Source organism: Erpetoichthys calabaricus, chromosome 1 (genome assembly GCF_900747795.2).
Source record: "Erpetoichthys calabaricus chromosome 1, fErpCal1.3, whole genome shotgun sequence".
In the NCBI taxonomy this organism is placed as follows: Eukaryota; Metazoa; Chordata; class Cladistia; order Polypteriformes; family Polypteridae; genus Erpetoichthys; species Erpetoichthys calabaricus.
This window is the reverse complement of record NC_041394.2, coordinates 79,083,514-79,110,002: the sequence shown is the minus strand read 5'-3', so window position 1 is coordinate 79,110,002 and position 26,489 is coordinate 79,083,514. Positions and strand designations below refer to the sequence as shown.

The 26,489-nt window shown below is 39.3% G+C and overlaps 1 protein-coding gene across 2 annotated transcripts in view; it reads left to right on the top strand.

The window, feature by feature from the left end:
* The first annotated feature begins 371 nt into the window (after nucleotides 1–371).
* pcxa (pyruvate carboxylase a) overlaps nucleotides 372–26,489 on the top strand; it is a 725,880-nt gene continuing 699,762 nt past the window's right edge. The window contains exon 1 of one of the 2 annotated variants that reach the window (XM_051932342.1): nucleotides 372–555. In XM_051932342.1, coding sequence (XP_051788302.1) covers nucleotides 511–555 — 45 coding nt within the window. In that variant the 5' untranslated portion in view covers nucleotides 372–510. Of the gene's footprint in view, nucleotides 565–26,489 lie in introns of both variants that reach the window. The other variant, XM_028802434.2, reaches the window with a different exon arrangement.

Below are 26,489 nucleotides of genomic sequence, written 5' to 3'. Positions count from 1 at the left end.
TCAAACACTCGACATCTACACCCGCGCATTTTTAAATGAACAAATAATATGCAGAAGCTGCACTGGAGCCACGTGCGTGAGGCGCGCGATCTGCTAGTCTGACAGGTTGGAAGGGGGCGTTGCCAATGATGGATTTTTTCATTGGACAATCGGATAAAAGGAAATTAGCGTTTGAAGGCGGAGGAAAAATAACACTGCCAATAGAAATTAAGAGACTATCCCAAATGGGCGGTGTCTACAGCAATCAAGAATCACGACGTAAAAGAAAAATCGGGAAACCAATGAGATCAAAGAAGTAAGCTCCTTATTAAATAACATCTGCGCGTCCGTGTGTTTCTAACCGACAACTTGGTGCACCAATGAAAGCGCGTGGGTAACATGCGCGGGCATTAGAAGTTGATGGACATTAGACTTGTCCAATTCCGAAAGAGAAGTGTTTCCCAACTTACCAATAGCAAGTTTGCATTCTGAACCCAGACGGAAGGAAGGAGGGTTATATGGGGTCAGTAAATGAATGCCAGCTGTTCAGTTGCAGCGAGTTTTGTGCTGACTGACGTGAGTAAGGTGAGCACTTAGTTTAATTTTGCTTTGTCAGTCTATGTAAAATAATTTACTGCTTTGCAGAGGATTTTTTGTTTTTGAGGTCATTGTATGTAGCATCTTCAATAAAATCCAGTATGGATCTTGCACCGCTGCAGAGAAAGCATGTTCGTTTTAGCGCTGTGCAGCACGCTACTGTATATTCACATTTGGTCAGTATGGGTGACTGGGTGCAAATTACGCACACGTTTCAATGAAGAGCACGCTGTTCTGAGATGACTGTTGCCAATGTGGCATAAGCGAACGTATGTAGTTTCTGCACAAGCTGTTAAGCATTTAACTTGTCAGACCGATATGTCTTTACACACCTATTTTCAATCTAAGTGATTAGCGGAGTGGTCTCTTTTTTCAAATGAAAGATGCAGTTCTGCTACAGACTTCTACTCAATAATATTGTTAAGCAATGTCATCAAGCTTCTCATGTAGAAACCGTGTACAAAAGAAAGTTCAAGTAGAACACTGTGAAAACTGTGCAAACGTGTTTTCTTCGTAAAACTGTTAAAACGATTACTTTCAGACTTTTTGAAAACCTGACCTGTATATTTTTAGCGCGATTATGCAAATAGAATACATTAAAACTACAAAAAAGTAGATTAAACTCTAAGCTGCCAACGGGGCTTGTTCAGAATGGGTGTAGTGTTTCAGTAATTTCGGGGCATTAACAGATGAGAGAGGGCGAACTATCTGTAGCACAAGAAAAAACTAATTCTGTATTACTTTATCTCTGGTTTCACGTGCAGGAGCATGGGTGTGTGCGAGTACTGAAGCACCCGGATGTACCGGGAGCGTTGCGGTAACTCCTTTAAGGCCGGGGATTTCTTTTCCCCCACAACAATAATGCGACATTGCAACACTTTGAGTGCAATTTGCAGGGATAATAGTTTGCATGCCGTCCAGTAATCGTCTACGTTTGCGGCATGCGTAACTGGTGTAGTGAGGCCATTTAAGCTCGTATAATCGATTAAGCGCATTAATACTGTGGATATCTTTAGTTGATAAATGGTATTCATTTTTTGTCTTGCCATCCTAGACTTTTGCTAGGCATGGACTTGTGCTAGTCGCATTATTTGAGGCAGTGGCTTCTGTTTGATTGGGGGGGGGGGGGGATATTCTTGTAAGGTTAGTCTTGAAAAGTGAAGACTCGCGCAGAAAAGCTAAATGCGCTCTGAAGTAAATTCTTATGATTCCAGTTTAATCGGACAACTTTTCCTAAAAGTGTAAACTGTTTACTTCGTAAATCGCCTTCTGGTGGTCCATGCTTCAAAAAGTGCAGTGAATGAACTGCAGATAAGCACCACTTGATGGCAGTAATTATAGTTACAAGTGTTTAAAAATCAATACCGGGTTCCAACAATTTTAACATGCAATTTAATGGGTGTATATTGCCAATAAGAACTGTTGTCAGATAATGTAAAAGCATGATGATCAGATGCTCTCTCTTACTTTGTGCTGAAAGGTTTGTGCAGCAGGAAAGTGATTTTTTTAAATGTAAATGAGAATTTTTAAGAATTTATTCATTCAAAAAAAATACTGCACTTTTGAGGCACCTTTTAAAAGGAGCCAGAAGTTGTATACTGTATGGGCTAACTCTATCGAATCCTGTGTCATAAGGACCACTCTTCTCCCCAATTGGTGGCTTGTGTTCTATGTGAAATGCCATGGTCATCTTCCGTAAACTATCGAAAGCTGGACCAGAAGTAAAGACGCAGCAACCATCGACCGAAATGGTCATCCTGATCAGGAATTTCATCAGTGTAATGACAAAATTAAGAAGCTTAATTTGTCTTTTACATAACATTCAAAGATCCGCTGGTTTGAGAATGTTTAATGCCTTTTACATGTGTCTGCTTAAGCTTCAGAAGGCGTTTGTATCCCATTGGTATAAGGATATGCCAGAAGAGAATATATATACAGTACAGGCAGATTCACTCGATAGACGCCCCGAATATTCTGTCGTAACTCCCGTTAGGATGAAGCAATCTGAACCAAAAAAATATGCTATATATCTTGACGTATGTAATCGATTGCATTACATGCGATACTGGAAGTGCTGTCCGTTTTCTGCCAGACATATTTTGACGCGGCGTTCCAGGTTCCTGAACGTATAGGCAACCGTCTCGGGGGAATAGAGGCAAGTTCACGTTGGATGTTTATCTTTAAATCTTCTACAGTGAGGCTTGTTCCGATAGACTTTGAGCATACCTGAAAGGAAGAAGTCTGGTGGTGTCAGATCCGGCGACCGTGGTGACCAAAGTCTTTTGAAATTACCTTGTTACCGAAGACGGACTCCGTTTCTGCCATTCTCCTTGCCGATGTGTGACACGTTGCTCCATCCTTCCGGAAGTAACCTTAAGTTAACTCACGATCATCCAGTCAATTCTGACATCGCTTAAAGGAATTGGTGACCTAATAGGTTCGCACCATGAATATGTGCTGCTCATCAGGATGGTGGTGTACAGTATTGAGAAGTCGAGTGACTGAGTGAAGGGGTACGGGCGGTATGCACCCAGAAATTGCAAACGGAGGTTATACGTCGCGACGGTTGCCCGGCGCCTACCTCCTTGCTCAGACGCAGGAGCATCCCGGCTTGTTTGAAGCTCCATACTGTATACTGAGAAGCACGTTGTTTCGTTCAGATTGCTTCGTTCTAGCGAGAGCTACAGTATTACAGAATATTCTGGGCCTATTTCGAGACAATCTCCCTGTACATTTCTAACAATGTCAGCTGCTGGATTGCCATAATGCAGTTTGAAATATACTCAAGCACATATATGAATAATTTATTAATTAGGAAGATCCAAGAAACAGTTTTTACTCCTAGTGGAAGGAAACTTTACCAAACATTTTTATGTATCCTGTATCACAAAAATACTCCGTATATGAACTCGTATATATAAAAAAAAAATGTTTTAAGTAGTACCTCTGAGTTGCCTGCAATAAGCATTTTTATTTAGGGGGGGGGGGGGGGTTCATTCTGGATTGGGCTGTATTACGCTAAAACCGGTCTGAAATAGTCCGGGTTTGTAATTGTGCTAGGATTGATTGGAAATTTTTTGGGGGAGGGACATGGCTGCTTTTTAAATAGTATCGTAGGGTAGTTTCCTCCCTAAAGCTGTTGGGTTGTTTGGTTGTACCAGAGGACATGTTTCCAAAGCAAAAAAAGTTGTATACCAGGCTATTTAGTTCTCCTGTTAAGATGCATGAGAACTGCTCAACTCCTGGTTTTGCTGTAAAAAAGATGCCTTTGTCTGTCAAACCTGTTTATTTCCAGTTTTCCCACAGTATATCAATATTTAATTTGTAATCTAATTTCTAGTGTCGGCGAGGGCTTTGTTTTTTTGCACAGAATCAGTTTTGGGACCGATCTAATGGCTTCAGCCATGTACAGTACTTGATTTCCAACACCTACTGCTTATCTGACCATCCAGTCATAAGCCAGATTAACTAATTGACTTTCGTGCATCAGTGTGTGTGTTTAGTAAAAACGCGTCTTCTATCATTACTGTATAAACATCAGACCTTAGGGTAGATTTCCTGCCTAGGCTTGAATTTTTTTCCGGAAATGTGGTTATCCACTGTAAATTCCATAATTTACATGAATTTACAATTGCAAGTTTAATATGATTATACTACTTTTTAAACTTGTAATTGTGTGCAATTTGTTTCTTAAGATTTTTTTTTTTTCTTTAAGCTTTCATGCTTGGAGTGTTCCTGTTTGTTGCTATTGTCCAAAACGTGCAATTGTGGAGCTCGCCAATCTGATAGGCTGTTCAGTGGAGCTGCGCAAATGTACAGCAGAAGTTGAGTTTGTGGTTAGTGTGCAAATCCATCTGTTTACACTGCACTTTAGAAGGAACTCGACAAAAGTTTGTTAAATTGAAGGCTTAAAACAGGCTGAAGTGATTTTTGTTGTGCTAAAATTAATACAAACTCGGGAAATTTCATTAGATTGTTTAATGAATTTATACTTAGTTTCGTTTCCTTTTATTTGATCTGACTTAAGACACTTGCAATCGTCATTTCCTTGTAAACTGTCTGGTATTAAATCTGAATCTGAAAAGTAAATTTAGTGAAACACAAACAATGCTCAAGAGTAACTTTCAAGAAAATTGGTTAAAGCTACTACCTCTCAAATTCTGAAAAGGACATTTAAGCATAAAAATGAGGGCTTTGTACCTTTTTTTTTTTTTTTAAAACAGTGCCAGAGGGTTTTCTTCACAATGGTAACAAAGGGGAACCTTTTTTTTTTTTATTTTTTATTAAAGTTTTTCAGAGCACAAAGAACCAACTTGCAGTGCAAGAATTGAATGGTACTTTGTCAAGTACACCACAAAAACCAATAAAAAACTATATAATGCCTTTAAAGAACCAGTATTTTAAAGAGTATAGCAGTGACCTGCACAGACCTTTTAGTGGGCAGTGGCTCACAAAGGGGGAAAAGGGGCATATTTTATAGGTTGTGATTTGTTACATTTTCATTCCTGGACACACACTTGTACCTACGTTTTGGTTTTCAATTTCCACTGAAAGTGTGAATCTAACATCAGAGGCATTCGGTTTACAACCATGGGAAAATTTCCATAGTTGATTATATCGGATTACTAGAAAATAAACAACTACTCCTGTCCTGCACATATACGTTTTCCTAATATAACACCTTCTTAACAAGATGAAAAGGCAAATAAGGGAGTTCCCTGCTAATTGATATACCAAAAGAACTGTACCAGCAAGAGTTCATATCGTAGCATATCACTTTAGGACATTATACAATTATGCCATTATAGTACTATATGCACTTTAACATGTACAGTATGTTTACTATGCTCTTAAATTTAACAGTTCTGTAATAGCATTTTACTAGGTTGTGTGGTTCCTCATAGAGCCATTGCTTGACAAGGAAACCTTTTATTCTAGGAAGGGTTCTTTGCATTTGAAGTTGTTTGTTTTGGGCTTTGAAAAGCTTCCTAATATGTGGGCAAAACAAAAATCTTTAATGTATAGTAGGCAACCTAGCAGGATACTAACATACAAGTTCAGGTTTTCTTGGTTTGTAACAAGTCATTTTAAACCCCTGAAACCATAATCCATCTAAAGGTTCTTTTTGGAACCTACATATAGATAGTTCTTTTGTGAATCAAAAATAGTTACTCCTATGGCATCGCTCTGAAGAACTGCTTTGGCATCTTTTATTTTTAAGGGTGTACTGTGATTTGGCTAACACCAACCCTCCTTTCCATCTATACTTTGTGCTTAATCTGAGCTAGTACTTCATAGTTTTGCCAGTGTCAGATTTTTAAGGTGTTTTTTTTTTCTTCTCCTTGCACATCAAAGAAACCCATAAAACACTCTTGAACTATGCCAACAATATCTATGTAATTTGTAATTGATAGCCATGTGATATGAAATGCCCACTGTCCGCTTGCAAAAAAAGATACTGTTTTAAGCGATGAAGGATGTAGAAACAATATTGCGTAGACTCTGACATGCCAGAGTTTGAGGAAACACAGATAATGACCGTTAACTGTTACAATAGAAAATTTTACAGAACCATTTGCAAAGTATGCTCATAAAGTTGTCCTTGTTGACAGCATCTCTGATCTTATGCCCCATGGTTGCTCACTCCTTGCTGCAAAGCAGTGAAGTTGCATATATTAGGCACCTAAGAGCAGTCCCTTTCTTTCTCTCCAATTTATTGTGCTTTGTGACTTGACGTTGCATAGACTTAATCTGTGACACTCTATTCCCTCCGTTGTGCACGTGTAATTAAATCAGGAGTTCTTAACCTTTTAAGAATGCAATCTTTTTTGAAATTTCTCTTGCCCCACTTTCAAAAAGCTGTTGGTTTTTAATGGATAAAGTAGATGGAAAAACGCAAGGTGTAGACAAAACATGAAGGGGGGAGGGAAATAGTTTGTCCTCTTTTTTACCTTTGGTTTTGTACATGCGAGATTCTCACAATCTTGATGCAACCTTCAAATTTGGAACCTCTGACTTAAATGCACCTTTGAGTTTTGGTGTTTCTGACATGTCCTGTCATGGATGCTGAACCAGTCCTTGGTTACACAATGCTTCCCCCACATCCTGGCTTCATCTGCTAGTTTCTTAGTCACGGTATTCGCACCAGTGAGCCAGTTGAACTTCTCAACCAAATTGTTGGCTTTGGTCTACTTTCCCATCTTATTTTCTGTCTCTCTTCAAAGCTAAAAAAAAAAATATTTCCTACCCAGCCATAGCCCACTGACTATTTCTGCACCTCTGGTCCTAGCTAAACTGCTATGCTAAACAAAATGTGACTATTTGCAAATTTTCAAAGTCTGTTTAATAAATTACAAATGGAAAGAATTTACAAACCTTATCTGAACAATTTGAGCAGCTGTCTTCCTTGTATAAGATGAATCCATCAGCCAAAACATAAGTAGATGAATGAATATCTTTAGTTTCCTTCAAGAAGTGATTAAGAAAACATGTTTGGAGGCTTGTTGACAGGTGAATGTTCACAATTTTGTTGTATAACTTAAGGCGTGGTCAATTTTCTTTATCGAAATTCATTGGAGTTGTCTCCATGCTTCAATTGGCGTGTCGGTTTTTAGCTGATCAGCAAAATGTATCATTTCTTTAATTGCTTCATTGTAGTGGATAGTAAAGGTCAGCTTAACTGGTGTTTTTAAAAATGCCTATTTTTTGTTTCTTTTTCGCTCATAATGAAAAACTGATCCATATCCCTGATGGGATAAAGGGGCAGTTGGGCCTCCGTGAGTATGAGACGTGGTCTTGAGCCACTGCAGCCGGAAGGAATATTTCCTCAATTTTATGAAATCGTCGGTGCACCAGACTTAAACCTTTGTCCATCAAATGCCACACTTATTGCAGAAATTTTTGAATGTTGGTGCCTAATTCTGAATTTAGAGTTGATACAATTAAAGTAGCTGCTTGGCACAGCACTTCTGTGCAACTTTTTCTTGTACTCTTGGTTGACATGTAATCGCAACTTTAAGCATGCATATGAGCCACAGGATTCCATGACAAGTGAAAGTGACAATTTGAAATTCTATGGGGATGTCCTGTGGAATTTGGAGGAATTTTATTGGCATAATTACATAACAAAAAACTTATTCCGTGACACATTTTATTTATGCTTGCATTTCATGCTGTGTCTTTAGTCACATTCTACAGTACATGTATTTGTGTATTTTATTTCATCCGAAATATTCCGCCATAATGCAGCCACCCTTTAATAGAAGTATCTGCTTTGTAGGATTCTTTACCCTTTGATATAACAATTCACCTTTTACTGTATATTAGGTTATGGTCATTTAGAAATGTCTTAATTTTGGTAACAGTTCATGGTAATCTTAAAGCAAATTTTTCAGAAATGCTTATTCCAATTCAGAGAAGCAGCACACAAGTGCACATCATGGCAGTACTGAGCATAATGTAAGAAGAGGATATGCTCTGTAACTTCACATAAAAGAATGAGCAGTAATATCTAACTCGGATATACTAGATAACCTGAGTGTATTAATAGCTTGCTGTTAAACTAAAATAAATGTGGATAATGGATTAAAAATTGCATAAGTACTAGAGTTTATCTACTTTATGTTAAAGCTTCTGTGCCTGTCTGGTCTCTCCAAGCAATTGGATTAGTCAGTTTGGCTTTGGTCTGATTTGTTCAGTGGTAGGAGTGCAAAATTCAATTACTGATGTCCCTTTTATTTTTATACAAAGTTAAGATGTCAATGACAACAAAACCAAGAACTTGCTGGACATCATTAGGTTATTAAATGCTAGTGTGGTGTGCCCCGAATTCCTTCCAAGATGGGAAGTATTCGCATGAATTCAAATGATGTTTTTACAGCAGGTAATGATAACTTGTCTTCAATTGGTGGTAGTCAAAAAGTGGACAGGGTGAACAAGGCACCTCGAAGTGACTGAAAAGCAACAAAGTCTAAGAATCAGTCTTTACAGCAGCGGTGGGCATTGTTGGTCTTGGAGAGCTGCAGTGGCTGTAAGTTTTTGTTCCAATCCAATTGCTTAATTAGAAGCCAATCCTTGCCAGTCTCTGACCTTATTTAATTTTATTGTGTGTTCTGCAATTTTAGGTTCTTATATTGTTTTTTCTTTCCAAGGATATGCTCCACATGATTTGAAATTTTAAAATGGATAATTTTCAGTCTGTCACATTTCTTTTTATTTATTTAAATCAAATAGTTCATGATAAATCCACACAGGTATAAATGGAAACAAGTTGGATGGAGAACTGCTGGCTCTTTTGTCATGTACATCTTGTTGTTAATAAGGAGCCATTAAAACAGTGAATGCAGTGGTCTAAGACTGCAAAAAGCAATTAAGGTTGGGGAGCATTAACAAGTGAGATCATTAAAATGAAGCCTCAAAATGTCACTTGAACCATAAGTACTTCATCAGCAATAATTGAATTCTCCTTAAGAAACTGGGTTACCTGCGGCCACTGTGGCCCTCCAGAGCTGACATTACCCACCCCAGCTTTACAGGAATGTGATCAAGAGTAGAAGCACTAGGCAAGAAGTTTAGACCCTAGTATGAAAACTGAAAGCTGAATTTTCAAGCTTTATTTTTGTGGATGTTTTTTACTTTTAAAGATTTTAGTATTGGCTGGTGACATTGCGTCTATTACAAATGTGATTACCATGTCTCGAAGATGGTTAAATATTTAAAAGCTTTCTCTATCGACTCACTGCTCATTGTGACTTGCAATGACTGGCAGTCCTTTTTTCCCTTCCCTCTTTCTTGGTTAGCACTGCCAATAAGGCAGGTTTCTTCAGTTGACTTTGCAAGTGACCTACCAATCTTACATCTGATATATGGATGTAGATGTGCTGCACTGGTGTTTCAACACTCTATCATGCAGTTTACAGCAAGCTTTATCACCTCTTTGCCTTAAATGTTCCCAAATCAACTTATATTTAGCATGCTTTGTTTTCACTGGAAGATGTATTTTATGCTTAAACATAGCTGTTTTGTCTTTTTAAATGAGCAAGAGATTTCAAAGTAAATGAATATCGCGTATTGTGGTGTAGCAATAATTTTTAAATTTTCATTTAAAATTTTAAATTGTATAATTGACCCTTCTTTCTGAGAGACTGTAGGTGTCCTATTTTTAATTGCTCAGATTTAGATTTTTGAATGTTTAGCTTGACCTAAAATGTTATACCTACAGTCATATGAAAAAGTTTGGGAACCCCTCTTAATTCTTTGGATTTTTGTTTCATTGGCTGAGCTTTCAAAGTAGCAACTTCCTTTTAATATATGACATGCCTTATGGACACAGTAGTATTTCAGCAGTGACATTAAGTTTATTGGATTAGCAGTAAATATGCAATATGCATCATAACAAAATTAGACCGGTACATAAATTTGGGCACCCTAACAGAGATATTGCATGAATACTTAGTTGAGCCTCCTTTTGCAAATATAACAGCCTCTAGACGCCTCCTATAGCATTTGATGAGTGTCTGGATTCTAGATGGAGGGATTTTTGACCATTCTTCCATACAAAATCTCTCCAGTTCAGTTAAATTTGATGGCTGCCGAGCATGGACAGCCTGCTTCAAATCATCCCATAGATTTTCAATGATATTCAAGGCAGGGGACTGTGACGGCCATTCCAGAACATTGTACTTCTCCCTCTGTATGAATGCCTTTGTAGATTTCAAACTGTGTTTTGGGTCATTATCTTGTTGGAATATCCAACCCCTGCGTAACTTCAACTTTGTGACTGATCCTTGAACATTATCTTGAAGAATTAGTTGATATTGGGTTGAATTCATCTGACCCTCGACTTTAACAAGGGCCCCAGTCCCTGAAATAGCTACACAGCCCCACGGCATGATTGAACATGATTGAACCTCCACCAAATTTGACAGTAGGTAGCAGGTGTTTTTCTTGGAATGCGGTGGTGTTCTGCCATTTTTGTTTTTGCTTTTTGTTATGACCAAATAACTCAATTTCTGTCTCATCAGTTCAAAGCACTTTGTTCCAAAATGAATCTGACTTGTCTAAATAAGCATTTGCTTACAACAAGCGACTGTTTGTGGCGTGAGTGCAGAAAGGGCTTCTTTCTCATCATCCTGCCATACAGATGTTCTTTGTGCAAATTGCACTGAATTGTAGAACGATGTACAGATACACCATCTGCAGTAAGATGTTCTTGCAGGTCTTTGGAGGTGACCAGTGGGTTGTCTGTAACCATTCTCGCAATCCTGCGCAGATGCCGCTTCTGTATTTTTCTTGGCCTGCCAGATCTGGGTTTAACAGCAACTGTGCCTGTGGCCTTCCATTTCCTGATTACATTCCTTACAGTTGAAACTGACAGTTTAAACCTTTTTGAGATAGCTTTTTGTAGCCTTTCCCAAACTCTGTCCTGGGGACTTCCTGTGGGTACAGGTTTTTGTTCCAACCAGCTTCTGTTTTTAATTGAACTCCAAGTTCTGTGTTTAGGGAACAATATAGAAATTAGAAAACGAAATTTGCTTAAAAAAAAAAAAAAAAAAAAAAATGAACTAGGCAGTTATATAGGAATAATGTATTTTTTTTTTTCTTTTTAACAGTAATTTTAATCTTGATTTTCATTCTACTTTTCTAGGTCTTCTAATTGTTTAATTCATTATTTACTAACTAGTCATTTAGCCCATTACAATAACGGGCGCTGGAACAGTAGTGCATAAACATTAGTAGGAACAGTCTATATTAAATGGCAAGGGACTTTGACCTCATTCTTTTTGTTGGTTGTATTTTTCTTTCTTTCAGCCTTTCTTTTGCTGATGTCTACTTGTTGAGCTGACCATTCTTCGTGGGCTGCCACCGTGTATTGTGTGTCTTTAATTTTCTGTGACCATAATACTGTCTTGTGCATCCGCTGGCTTGTATGTCCGTAATATACCTTTCATTTTTTCTGGCGGTAATGCTGGCGTGCGTGTCGGTGTTATAGTAGGTTTTGTTATTTTTAATGTCGCTGTTCTCTGTGCCCACTGTTATGGACTCATTCATACAGGCAGACCAAGTATGGTACACAGGGGCACCGCATCTTCATTTAGAATTGCCGAGCCAAGCACAGGACTAGAGCCAAAAGACAACTGGAGAATTGAGTAGTCAGCCTAAAGACAGACTAGTATATTTCGGTCCTCTGTCAGCACATTATCCTTGTTGGGAGAATGAGAACTGTATGTAGGCATTGTGCTATTCCTGTATTTTTGAAGGTGGGGTTTGAGTCCTTTCCTGTCCTTGTTTGGATCCAAGAGAAGGAGCCTGCACATGGAGCAACCAGAATATAAGGATGGACCTACGGCCAACACTTTGAAGCTGCCAGGCGGAAGATTGTGTCTTCCGTCCGAGGCCGGGCGGAAGATTGTCTTCCGTCTGGTAAAAATCCTTTAAGCGAAAGTTGGCAGACTGCGTATTTTAAGATACCCACATGCTTGATATGTCTGTCATAAGCGTCCTGTTTGTAATACCGCATGAACCCATCAAAGAACTAAATTATCCTTTTTACTTCTCGTGTAATATTGTAACCGTCTTATTGCATGCTGGAGGGGGATAATACCTTTTTATTTATAATTATTTAAATTCAGGTTAATTAAAACGCCGCAATTAAAAAGAACACATTTCCAGAGAGCTAATGCCTCTTAAGGAAACAGTCGGTAATATGCCTTTAATTTTCTCTGAATGTAATACTGGTTTGTATGTGGACCCGCGCATGCGCACTTCACTAGAAGACACACACACATGGACACCTGGATGCACACAGATTTTATTAAAGAGAATTGGTGGGTCTGACTCTTAAGTAGTTGCAGCCTTTGATTATTCAACGTTGTTTGCCTGGGTGACTGATCTGCTAGTTTTAAATTGTCATTGTATCTTAATAATGAAGGGGGAAAAACTGCAAAGAGAAAGGGCAAAGTATAATGAAATCAACAAGAGTTAAGCATTTAAATCTATAGCAAAAGCAGAAATATTTCTAAATGTCTAAGTGTAAAAATCGTGCTGCTATGCATTAAAAGGAAAAAAAACGCAAATTAAATGATCAGTGTTATCAGGTGTTGTCACTGATTAGGACTCCGGTTGGAACAAAAACCTGCAACCACAGGGGGTCCCCAGGACCAAGTTTGGGGAAACACTGCCCTAAACCATGATACTGAACAATCTTTGTTTTCAGATCTTTTGAGTTGCTTTGAGGATCCCATGCTGTCACTCTTGAGAGGAGAGTCAAAGGGAAGCACAACTTGCAATTGACCACCTTAAATACCTTTTCTTATGATTGGACACACCTGTCTATGAAGTTCAAGGCTTAACCTGCTAATTCAACCAATTTGGTGTTGCAAGTAATCAGTACTGAGCAGTTACATGCATTCAAATCAGCAAAATGACAATGGTACCCAAATTTTTGCACAGCCAGTTTTTCACATTTGATTTAATTTCATACAACCAAATACTGCTTCACTAAAAATCTTTGTTCGGAAAACACCCCAGTAATAATAATAATTCATTATATTTATATAGTGCTTTTCTCAGTACTCGAAGCGCTATCCACACAGGGAGGAACCGGGAAGTGAACCCAAAATCTTCCACAGTCTCCTTACTGCAAAGCAGCAGCACTACCACTGCACGACCTGTGAGTACTCCAATGTTCCTAGGAAATAAAAGACCTATCACTGTTATCTTTTTGTTGAAAGTAGAGTAAATTATTATGCAGGCTGAGCGGGGTTCCCAAACTTTTTCATAGGACTGTGTATATGTTTGCATTTAATACAGTAAAAACTACCTATACAGTGACGCTTATGAATCTGTTATATCAGATTGTTTTTCAGTTACCTGTTCTCAATAAACAGCCTATTTACTGAGAGTACTAGTATCTTGTTTCTAGAAGATTTTTTTTTTCAACATTATAAGAATTTGTTTAGTGCCATGGTGCTAAAATTGTTGTTGAAAATTTGGAATTAAGAACCAGGTCCTCTTATAGCTGTTGCACTGGTGTGTGGTGTTTTTGTTTTATTTTTGTTCCAACCCAATGCTGGGGCTGGAGTTTCAGATTGTCTTGGGCACACATGTTACCAAAGATGCTGGTAAAGCCAAAGAGAGTGCACTGCAGAACAGATACTTAAATGGAGAATGTGGCACTTTACACTAAAGTCATTCAGTTTATGCATGGGGGGAAAAAACTCCCTTTTATGGAAATTTTGTATCCAAAGCACTTTGAATCGAGACCGTTTTTTCGATCTCCACCCCTAAGTATTTGTAGGATGCGACTTGTTCTAGTTTGACATTTTATTTCCGTTTTTGAGAGACCTGGTCACTGATTTAAAGAAAATTTAAAAAAAACATTCTCTTCAGTTTCCTTTAATTATTACAAGGACATTTTTAGAGCACTGTTTGGTGAAGGCTTCTACATCTGTCAAAATACTGACTGGACAGAGTGTCTACCAGTGCTATGTCATCTGCATAATTATAAATACGCGCAGGTTGGTGAAGAAGCCTGGCACCCATTTGGGTGAGGATTTCCGATTGCTTCCTAAATTTAAATGCGAGTGGGAAGTTTTTATAAAATGTATAATAATGCACAGTGGGCTGTAATATGTTGAGTGGTTTGTCAAAGTAGAAGTAATGTTTTTGTCACTATGTCCCAATTCTGGTATGAAAATGAAAGTGGCCCATTTTGGTAGTCTCTACTATTTGCTCAAGAGGAAAAGCATATCTATTTCAGTATGAGATAATTGCAAAGTTAACTTACAAATTGGTATGTTCTTGGAAGTGTTTGGTTTTCTTGGGTGCATAAATGTAAGTAAATGAGAACTGAGAAACTGAAATATTCAGAAATTCAGTGTGATGCTGTTATGGAAGGCATGGCTGTTTTACATATAGCAGGCCACCAACTCTGGAGTTTTGGTTTTTATTGAAACATATTCAGGAATATGACACTTTAGAATATAACTGCAGATACTATAGTTGTTCTCCTGTAGAGTTTTATTGTGATTTATATTGTGTGTTTTGTATGTGTCTTGTATATTTAGTATTTTTAAAGTTCTAGTGTTCATCTTTATGGAGAAAGCAACAAAGTTTAAGGACATGTGCCTTCCTAATTATGGACATTCTTAAAAATTCTACTGCAATTCTAAAGTAGCACTGTTACGATGCATCACAGCATTTGAACCTTATTTGAGTGCTAATCATATTGTATGTATTTTGTTAATACATCGCCAGTTATGTAGATAAAAGCAGAATTTTTTATGTACAGTAGAAAAGACTTGCTGGGAGGGAGATGGGTTTAGAATTGTACTGTAGGAGGTGTGCATATGTGTGTTTTCAATGAATGTAACATTTATTGCAAAGTTATGCAGTTTTTTTTTTTTGTTTTTTTTTTGTGGCTGGACTTGCTCCTTTTTGCAGATTTTTTTTTTTTTTGTTTGTTAAATTATTATCCAGTTCTACAGCCGTAGGTTTTTGAATTTTAGGATCTTTCAGTTCAATATACTGGTTTGCCCTTGACTATGTAAGTAGTACACAGCAGTGTACATCCCTTGTTGTGTGTAATCCAGTTTTCTGAATGTGCTTTGCAGCTTCCAATGTGAAAAATCTGAAAAGGATATTTTGGTACTAATGGTCAAATAATGGTGGAAATCTTTGTTACATGCATACTAAATGTATAGGTGTTTTTGAAGTATAGTGTCAATCAAATTTTTTTTTAAATTGGTGTGTAATTGTTTTGTATGTTTTATTATTGGTCTGTTTATTTGCAAAGGAGCATTTAGGAGTTGAGTGAAATTCATGCTTTGGTGTGATGCAATATAGGACAGATGTGTAGCTATGCATTCTGTAGATCTAGGAAACCTGAGAATAGGTTTATTGTATTTTATTAAGTTCAGGTCTCAATGATGTCATATGAGCAACATTTAATGGGAATGTACCCAGAATGAACTTTTATTTTCTTGTAAAAATATGGTGGAATATTTGTGACAGAATTAAATGTCTTGAAATATGTTTTCTTGCTTATATAATTTTGTCTTTTAATATTCCTCAACGCACCATGTAATAGAGCTTGAAATAAAATGTCACTTATGGTTGTCAAAGTTCAGTGTGTGGGCTCTAGCACATACTGTGTTTTGGTTGGCGAATCGTCTTCTGTAGATTGCTCAAGCCTAATTCAATACGTCTGTGCAGGAGATAGAAGTTAATGAAACAGTACAAAAATTAATTAGAAAACTACATACTACTGCAGATGAAATGGATTCTGCTGAAATTATAGCATATTTCAGAGAGAACTGAAAACTTTCAGAAATTACAATGTTGCCTGCCCTTTTAGACTATGATATCAATGAAACAATTTTTGGAAACTTTGGGCTAAATTTAGTAGTGTGTTAATTTGCATTCATACAGCAGTCAACATTACTGCAATGAACAATGCAGAGTTCTAAAATTTGTTCTCAACTAGTAGTTAAAGCTTTAGTGGGCAGATTTTATAAAGAGGAGAGAGACAAATGTGAATACGTTTTTTTTTTTTTTTTGGCACTGGTTAACTCTGCAAAATCCACTTCATTTTAAATTGAACAAGAATCGTTTTTAAATGAGCAAGTCATACCTGCAACAAAATTAACAGGAGTGACCTTTGTTCTAAGGTTGAAGTGGTGTCACCAGTTGAAAGCAGGCTGCTCTATAAAATTGAATGCTTGGAAAATTTCCACTTATGTGACATAATGGATTAATCACTTTCATGTTGTGGATTAGCACAAACGTTTTTAACCTATTATAAATTGCTAATTACAGTATGTGTCATTGTAATGGGTTTGCTTTACTAGTAATCGCATTATTAATAACTTTTGTTGTTCTTTAAACCCATGCGAAATATGTAGCAACTGGAATGTACAAGGATGATGTCCAAATGCCCTTTCAGTATTTTTAAGAAGTAACTTGTTAAGCTGATGAATTCAAGTTCAGTAAACTGCATGACTTTGCATTAACACTGTGCCATTCCAAACACCTGGACAAACAAGTAGAGGCTTTTAGTTCACAAGAATATAACATAAGAAATTCAACAAACAAGAGAAGACTATTCAGTCCACGCAGCACCATTCTTTAGCTAATGGCTAAGATGTCCCAATATCTCCCCCAAATGCCTCTTGCAGGATGGCAAAGTTTCTGTTTCAACTACACATCTTGGTAGTTTGTTCCAGATTCTTAGAACTTTGTGTAAAGAAGTACTTCATGGCTACAGCTCCAAGTGCACTTCCCTTAATTTCCATTGGTGTCCTAGAGTATGTGATTCATTAGTCAGCATCTAGGCTGCATCTACTTTATCAATGCCATTGAGAATTTTAACGCCCTGGATTAGGTCACAATGCAGTTTCCTTTGCTCAAGACGAAAACCAGTTTAATTGGCAAGTGCTGCGATGTCTGACTAGCCTCATTTATAAAAAGGTAAAACATTTATTAAACCTACTGTTTGCACATCTCTATGCAATTTTCTGTTTATAAATCATCTTGTAAATATGCATATGTGAACACGCCTTGAACACCGCTCTAAAACATCAAGATATGGAGCATGCTAATTGGCTTCATACATATACAACCACAATGCTGCAGAACTTAATTGGCTGATAGAGCAGCTATCTTCTAAGACCCCACCACCTGAATTTAAGTGTATCTGGCTGTGCTCTTCAATTTAGAGTGCAAGATCATTTGTGGTATTATAGTGCCTTTCCTTTGCATTCCTGGGGTCTTGAAAGGCGCCACTATCATCTGGGAGAGGCCATATAAAATGCTGAGGATTCTGCCCGTTAGCTTTTCAACAAGCTGTTCCCCACATACAGTACCATTTGTATCTGCGAAAGCTACTTTTGCCTCAAAATAAGTGAATCGGAAGTTGTCCTAGGCCACATAGACACTAAACTTGTCAGCCACATCTTGTGCATTAATGTCACTGTTTATGGTTAACCAAAGTAGCTTCCCTCTTGCAATAGTACAGTAAATTGCTCCAATCAAGTTAGGAGAATTGGATGCTGCTGCAATTTGCCGTTTTATGTTGGCAAAAACCTTTTGTGTGTTGTGTGTGCACCCAAACTAAATGAAATCTGGTTGTAGTGCCTCACAAGTTGGCTAATGACTTCTAGCACAATAGGAATGATGAAGAGAAGCTTTGCTGAGATACAGTTGTCCTGCTAGTCAGCTCCCTGAGAAGTTAAAACAAGTATAAATTGAAATAAGCAAAATTCTTTCAGTGAAAATATGCACCCATTAGTTCTCTTAAAAGGAAACTTAAATATTGTCTGTGCATCACATTGTTTTTGAGATGTAATAATGGCTTAATGATTATCAATATTTGAGTTGTCCTGTTTTAATCAAGATGTTCATTTCCTAGTTTCTCCGAAGTGCTGCCTGTGCATGGCTCTACAAGTTGGTGGACCTGCTTGCAGGGCTGGATGCAGGTTAATGTCATACCCAGGACAGAGCAATTGCTTGTTAAGGGCCTTGCTCAAGGGCCCTTCAGAATGGAGTCACTTCAGGCATTTATGAGATTTGAACTGGCAATCAGTTTCCGCCGGCACAGAGCCTCTGAGCCATCTCTTTGCCTACATGGTTGCCATAAATGTACACACGTTCCCATGTCAAGTTTTTGATTGTAAACATGAAGTTTGAGTGTGAAGTTGTGTATACAAGTTTCATGACCGTGTGTGTATGAATATATGTAACCAAGGAGCTGGTGGTGGATTTTAGGAGGCCCAGGCCCCTCATGGACCCCGTGATCATCAGAGGTGACTGTGTGCAGTGGGTGCAGACCTATAAATACCTGGGAGTGCAGCTGAATGATAAATTGGACTGGATTACCAATACTGATGCTCTGTACAAGAGAGGACAGAGCTGACTATACTTCCTTAGAAGGCTGGTGTCCTTCAACATCTGCAATAGATGCTGCAGATGTTCTATCAGACAGTTGTGGTGAGTGCCCTCTTCTAAGCAGTGGTGTGCTGGGGAGGCAGCTTAAAGGACGCCTCACGCCTGGACAAATTGGTGAGGAAGGCAGGCTCTATTGTAGGCACGAAGCTGGACAATTTGACATCTGTGGCAGAGCAACGGGCACTGAGCAGGCTCCTGTCAATCATGGAGAATCCACTGCATCCACTGAACAGTATCATCTCCAGACAGAGGAGCAGCTTCAGTGACCGACTGCTGTCACTGTCCTGCTCCACTGACAGACTGAGGAGATCGTTCCTCCCCCACACTATGCAACTCTTCAATTCCACCCGTGGGAGTAAACGTTAACATTATACGTCATTGTCTGTTTTACCTGTATTTTTTATCACTCTCTTTAATATTGTTTCTTTATCAGTATGCTGCTGCTGGAGTACGTGAATTTCCCCTTGGGATTAATAAAGTATCTATATATCCATCCATCCTGTCTTACTGTTACTGTGTGTTGATTGCTTTGGTCTGGAGTGGGAGTGGCCTTTTTGCTAGCAGGAGAGTGAGTGTAGCTTTTTCTTTTTTTTCCTTTATTTTTTTTTCTAGTCATTTCTCTTAATTTTTAGCTGTTATTTATATATAGTTATTTCAAGTTTATATAGGGTTGTTTTTTTTTTTTTGTTTTTTTTAAAGTGGCTAGGATGGCTGTGTCCCGAGGGATACAGCCAGGCCTTTTGCCACATGGCTTTGAAAACCTTAGCAGAAGAAATGGCATCAAGTTGATTATTCCAGTAGTTTCAGTAGAGAAGTGTGTTACTGAAATTGGAAAAATAATTGGATATAAAAACATTATTTCTGCTTCACGAATGAATAAGGCAGTCGTGGTATTTCTAAATGAGGAGGCCTTAGTTCACCAACTGGTTCAGGAAGGCCTGGTTATTAATGGAACCCTCATTTCTGTTTTGCCGCTTTCAACTCCCGTAAAGAGGATTATAATCTCTAATGTTCCTCCTTTCTTGAAGAATGAACTGCTACGTAATGAATTGAGCAAGTATGGCAAGATTATTTCTGATATTACTTTGATTCCTTTTGGGGTGTAAACAGCCAGAATTAAAGCATGTGGTTTCATTTAGGAGACAGGTTTTTATGCTCAACAGAGGTTACAAGGAGTTAGATGTTACTCTGAAATTCAAAGTAGATGGATGTGATTATATTGTGTTTTATCTTATGAATCAATGAAATGTTTTAAATGTGGCCATGCAGGACACAAAGCAGTTGACTGTAAAAGAACTGATGGTAGTTATTCTATGGGAGGAAACAAATGCAGTGAGGGAGTCGGATGTAGAGGATGAGACTGAGGACTCCAACTCCGATGCTGAAGATCAGCAGATTATCATCTGTGAGGTATCCACAAGTACTCTTAGCTTGACTCCAGGAAGTTCTGAAAATCAGATACCCAGTTGTAGCTCCACAGTTAAAAGGGGTGAAATAAAGAAAGCTGAGACAAAAATGCCTGAAGTGGATGGATTGGCCGAGGCAGAGTTGAAGTCCTCTAATCTGAATATACATCAGGCTGAAGAAAAGGGCCCAGCTAAGGCCGAGGTTATACAGTTTGTCAGAGAAATGACACCAACTGAGGTGGATGACATTGAAAGTCTGAATGCTGATGCTGCTGCCTGTGAACCATCTAAGGTGGATGAGCAGGCCAAGGTCAGTCCCCAGTCCACAGTGAAGCTGCTCGCCCTCTTAAATCACAAAACTGTGGCGGGCACCACTTCAGGTAGTGCAGTTAGGGAAAAAAAAGCTGGAATTGAGGAAATGAATGTTGAAGAAGAATGGATGACACTCCCCAGAAAGAGGAAAGAAACCTCAGATGGTGGAGTACGAGCAAAGAGAAGTAACAAAATGTACCTGACAGAGCGGGCTGATGTGTCTTTAAAAAATCGCTTTTTAAGTACCAAAGAGGTGGCTCGTGGCGGCCCTGGGCAGAGAGAGAATCGGTGGCCCCTTCGCCCGCCAATGTCCATATGGTATCTTATGCACGGCGGATGGCCATGTCCGTTGTGGACACTGCATAGCTGCTTCGTGCTCATTACTCAAGCATTTAACTTTTGCCAAAATTTGCTGCTGCATTTTTAACTGTCGTAATTTTCATTCGGTTTTATATTCAATATATATTGGCTTGGCGGCCCTGTGCAGGTGAGGTGCACAGTTTGCAAATGCCTAAGGCCGCCCCTGCAGTACTGTCTCTTTCAAACGTACTAACCTCCAATTCCTGTCCTTCCTTTTCTTTCTCCAAGTAACCAATCGCGACACAATCAACTCTTTAAAGGACTTTAAGCCATCTGTAAGCTTATAACGCTGATTCTTCAAAACTTTTAAGGAACATTGAAATATCTTTGTAGTACATGTTTAATTATTCTGTCGTTCACGCCTGTCCCAGTGAAGCATACGGTGCTTTTATCTGTATAATAAACATATTTTGCTGCATTTCATCTTAAAAATATCGTCATCATATGTAAATACGCGCTTTATAAAGTGGCTCAGGTTGTGCAATATTATAACTGTAGTGCAAGTTTACAGTGAGGCGATTGTACTTAAGTCCAAACAGTTCTACAAGGAGCAGTTGATGGACTGAGTGCGTTTAGAGCTCTTGGGATAAAACTTTCTGAACCACGAGGTCCGTACAGGAAAGGTTTGAAGTGTTTGCCGTGTGAGAAGCAGTTCAAATAGGAAGCATGGCTGAGGCAGCGTGTACTTGATGCTGTATACCGATAATTCTTTCTGATCAGCTGCTCCGAGTGGTGCAGTGAGAGTAATATGGAAAAAGATGATCTGCTGTGACAACCCCTAATGGGAGCAGCTGAAAGAAGGTGCAGTAGAAGTAACCACACTAAAGCAGTTATGGTATTTGGAATAGTTTGACCATTCCGTGGACCATTATATTGTTACTGGTTAATTACAATCGGATGCATTAAACTAATAAACAATATGCGGTTAATTTCAGTGTATTTATAAAGCCGTATCGGGGACGTGTATCTGAAAGAATGATAAACCACATGGGAACAGTAGCACTGTTTTAACGCTGGGTGCTGCCAGTCTGCAAAACCGAGCGGAGAACTTGCGTACAACAGGGTATGAGGTACCGTGGAAATGTGCGTGGCTTTACGCCAAGTTTAGGTTTTATACATCGTGATTTGAACGTGGAAACGTTCTTACGCAACATTTCTGTCCGTACGCACTGTTTATACATGAGGCACCTGGTTACTTGAAGAACCAGTAGTATGGTATCTAACCTTGGAGTTTGGCTCGGTCAGTTTAAACTCCCTGCTTATGAACAAAGGCTTTACTAAAGTAGGCAACTTTATTGATCCGGTCAGCAACCAGTGGAAGTCTGAGGCAGCTGTGACACATGAGCTCAGGATTAGGTCTGTCCATTTTGGGGGGGGTCGATTATTAACAAACTAAAAGTCTCTTTAGTGCAATTGGATGCAGGTCCCCTGTGTGAGGAGCTTTTTTCTCTGGAGATCTTATACAGTAAGAGGCAGAACCTCCTGAATGTGACATTGCAATTAAACCAAATGTAAAATATTTTATCAGGCCTAAAAACTCAATTTTAAAAATTAATCACACAAATGGAATTTTGTTCCAAGATTTGTCAAAAAAAGAATTGTATGACTGGTGTCTTAAAGTATCCCATTTTATGCGTTTGAAGGAGATGACTGATACCCTCTGGAGGAACACTCTGTGTCTGCATGACACGACATCTCCATCACGGAGGACTTTATATAAACCGCCTATTGAGAAAAGAGTTGGGGACCTGCAGTGGAGGATTCTACATGTAGCAGTAGCCACCAATTCATTCTTTGAAACCATTGGCGCCTGCGCAACAGATCAGTGTCCATTTTGCCTTCAGAAAGAAACAATGTATCATTTACTTCTGTATCGTACCAGATTAAAAACCATTGCTGAATTTCCTTGCTTTATTGTGGATGGATTTGGGAATTGTATTTAATGAACTCATTTTATATTTTTGGAATGTCGGTGTCAAGAATTTGTAAAAGAGAATGTTTACTTTGCAATTTTTTGTTAGGCAAGGCCAAGATGGCAACTTTAAAAACAAGAAGAAATAGAGATAAATATCTGAAAACCACCGATGCTCTATTAATGTTTAAGGTCCTCCTTCAAAGGAGATTGAAGATTGAATTTGCATATTTTAAACTAATTAATCAGATGTATTTAGAGAAATCTGGGCTGTAAATATTTTGTGTTCCTTGGAATATGAATGTCTCTGGTACTAAAGTACGAGTAGGAAAAATTTGCTTTTAAATGTTGTTGAATTTTGGCTGTTAATTTGACTGCAATTGTGTTATAATTGTTAAAGGTCTGTTTAAAAAAAATTCTCACTCATATAGTGCCTTTTACATCTGTCTATGCATGCGTTTTGACTAAACTTGGTGATACTGAACAATTCCTAAATACACTGGGAATATGTGCAAACGTCATAGTTGGAATGATGGTTTTTTGCTACCCCTCTGCTTGTGCTGAAACATCTGTAATAAACTTGCTTAATTTCAGTCTGCTTTCAAATGTATGCCTGTAATATCTGTTCAGTTCTTGTCGCTTGATTGCATGCTATAACACCTGCTCTATAGTTCTCACTAGACCACCAACGCAAATGTATGTATTATCATTCCAGCAGCAACACTCTGTAACTTTCCGTATAGTGAGAGAATGTAAGCAATCGTGTAACTCTTCAGTTATTGTGTAGTTTCATACAGAATAGACCGCAATTTACATCTGGGCCTCGGCATTCAGTGTCATTAAAGTTGCCTGGTGATGACTTTTTCAACAAGATGGACAAACTGCTTCTGTTAAACAGAATAAAAACAGACTTTTCCAGATCTGCCGTCCTGTGCTTCACTGAAACCTGGCTTGGTGAGCACATCCCCGATAGTGCATTATACCTGCCGAGCTTCCAACTTTTCCGTGCGGACCGCGTCATGGAGCTCCTGGGGTGGGGGAGGGGGGTTGGCGAGAAACGAAAGGAGGCGGAATCTGTTTCTACATAAACGAAGGTTGGTGTACAGATGTCACAGTACTAATCAAAACATGCAGCCCTCACTTAGTCTTTTTTCAATGACTGTAAACCGTTCTATTCACTGCGGGAGTTTTCCTCGTTTATACTGGTTGGTGTTTACATCCCACCTCAGGCCTGTGTTAGTGAAGCATTACAACACCTGGCTGACCAGATAACTAACATGGAGCACAAACACCCGGACTCCCTGCTCATTGTTCTTGGTGATTTTTAACAGAGCAAACCTCAGGCAAGAACTGCCAAAATTCAGTCAGCATATTAAGTGTCCTACCAGGGACAAACACACTGGACCACTGCTACACTACATTAAAGGATGCTTATCGCTCTGTCCCTTGTGCTGCCCTGGGACTCTGACCACTGTTTGGTTCATCTTCTCCCGACTTACAGGCAGAACTTAAGATCTGCAAAGCCTGTGGTGAAAACGGTGAAGAGATGGACCAACGAGGCAAAGCTGGAACTACAAGCCTGCTTTGACTGTACTGATTGGAGTGTTTTTGATTCTGCAGCGACAGACCTGGATGAGCTTACTGACACTGTGACATCCTACGTCAGTTTTTGTGAGGATATGTGTGTGCCCATGAAAACTTTTCGCACATACAACAACAAACCACCCTGGTTTACTACAAAACTCGGGCAGCTTCGTAAGGCTAAGGAGAAGGCCTACAGAAGTGGGGACAGAATCCTGTATAATCAAGCCAGAAACACATTGACAAAGGAGATCAGAGTAGCAAAGAGGTGCTACACTGAAAAGCTGGAAAATAGGTTTACAGCCAACGACCCTTCATCAGTGTGGAGAGGTTTGAAAGACATCACCAACTACAGGAAACCATCCCCCCCATACTGAAGAGAACCATCAACTGGCCAACGAGCTGAATTTGTTCTACTGCAGGTTTGATAATCCCTCTTTCACACCTCTCACCCACGCCAATCAAAATACAGTCCCAGCACTCACTACCAAGCCCCTGCCCCTCCCCACTGACACCATACCTGCACTCAGGATCTGTGAAGGGGACGTGAGTCAGCTCTTCAGGAGACAGAAGATCAGGAAGGCACCAGGTCCAGATGGTGTGTCACCCTCCTGTCTTAAAGTCTGTGCTGATCAGCTGGCCCCCATATTTACACAGATCTTCAACAGATCCCTGGAGCTATGTGAAGTTCCCTCCTGCCTTAAGCGTTCCACAATTATCCCGGTTCCAAAGAAAACCTCCATTGCAGGGTTAAATGACTACAGGCCAGTCGCCCTGACGTCTGTGGTCATGAAATCCTTTGAAAGACTGGTGTTGACCTACCTGAAGGACATTACAGACCCCCTGCTTGACCCCCTACAGTTTGCTTACCGAGCAAACAGGTCAGTGGATGATGCAATCAACATGGGACTGCACTACATCCTGCAACATCTCGACTCTCCAGGGACATATGCTAGGATCCTGTTTGTGGACTTCAGCTCGGCGTTCAATACTATCATTCCAGAAGTCCTCCACACCAAACTCACTTGGCTCACTGTACCAGCTCCCATCTCCCAGTGGATCAAAAACTTCCTGACAGATAGGAAGCAGCAAGTGAGACTGGGGAAAAATCACATCCAGCACACGAACAGTCAGCACTGGCGCCCCCCAGGGATGTGTCCTCTCTCCTCTGCTCTTCTCCCTCTACACAAATGACTGCACCTCAAGAGATCCGTCTGTTAAAATCCTGAAGTTCGCAGATGATATGACAGTCATTGGCCTCATCAAGGACAGTGACGAGTCTGTATACAGACGAGAGGTCGAACAGCTGGCCCTCTGGTGCGGTCAAAACAACCTGGAGCTGAACAAGCTTAAAACTGTGGAGATGACCGTGGACTTCAGGAGGAGCCCCCCAGTGCTGCCCCCTCTCACACTACTCAACAGCATTGTGTCTGCTGTGGAAAACTTTAGTTCCCACTTTAGGTTTCCACAATTTCCCAGGACCTAAACATAAACACAATTGTTAAGGCCCAGCAGAGGTTGTACTTCCTGCGCCAGCTCAGGAAGTTCAACCTGCCTCAGGAGCTGCTCATCCAATTTTACTCTGCAGTAATCCAGTCTGTTCTCTGTTCATCTATCACAGTCTGGTTTGGCTCAGCCACAAAACAGGACAGGAACAGACTTCAACGGATAGTCCGGATTGCAGAAAAAATCATTGGTGTTGATCTGCCCTCCATTCAAGACTTATACAGATCTCGAGTCAGGAAACGGGCAGAAAACATCATTGCAGACCCATCACACCCTGGTTACAACCTTTTTCAACTTCTTCCCTCTGGTAGGCGCTACAGAGCACTGTACGCCAAAACTACCAGACATGTGAACAGTTTCTTTCCTCAGGCCATCAATCTCATTAACACTTAAGTCAATCTCACAGCATCAGGGACAATACTAGGTAAAACCGGAGTCCAATTCCTTGTATGTGTACATATACTTGGCCAATAAAGCGGATTCTGATTCTGATTGTAGGTTACCTCTAATGCCAATAGCTTATAGTTTAAAAATCATCAGTATGAGACAATATTGAAGGCTAAATTGTTATATGCTTTGCTTTTATCATTTACTGCAATAGCCTGCTCAAAAAAATCTCTCAAACATTGGATTGGCAAGATCTTCCTCTCCTAAGCTCATGCTGGCTTTGTAATATTTTTTTACATAGGTACTTTTCTAACTTATTCTTTCCACCAATTTGCAGTGAGACTTCTTGGCTTCTGATTGCCAAGATCCATTTTGTCTACTCTCAGAGTAGACACATTTGCAGCTTGTCAGTAGCTGGGTACGTCTTGAATATGAAGTAACTGCTCAAATATCTAATAAGGGAGTATAAATGGATTTTTTTCATTTCTTTCAGTTCAACTGGTAAA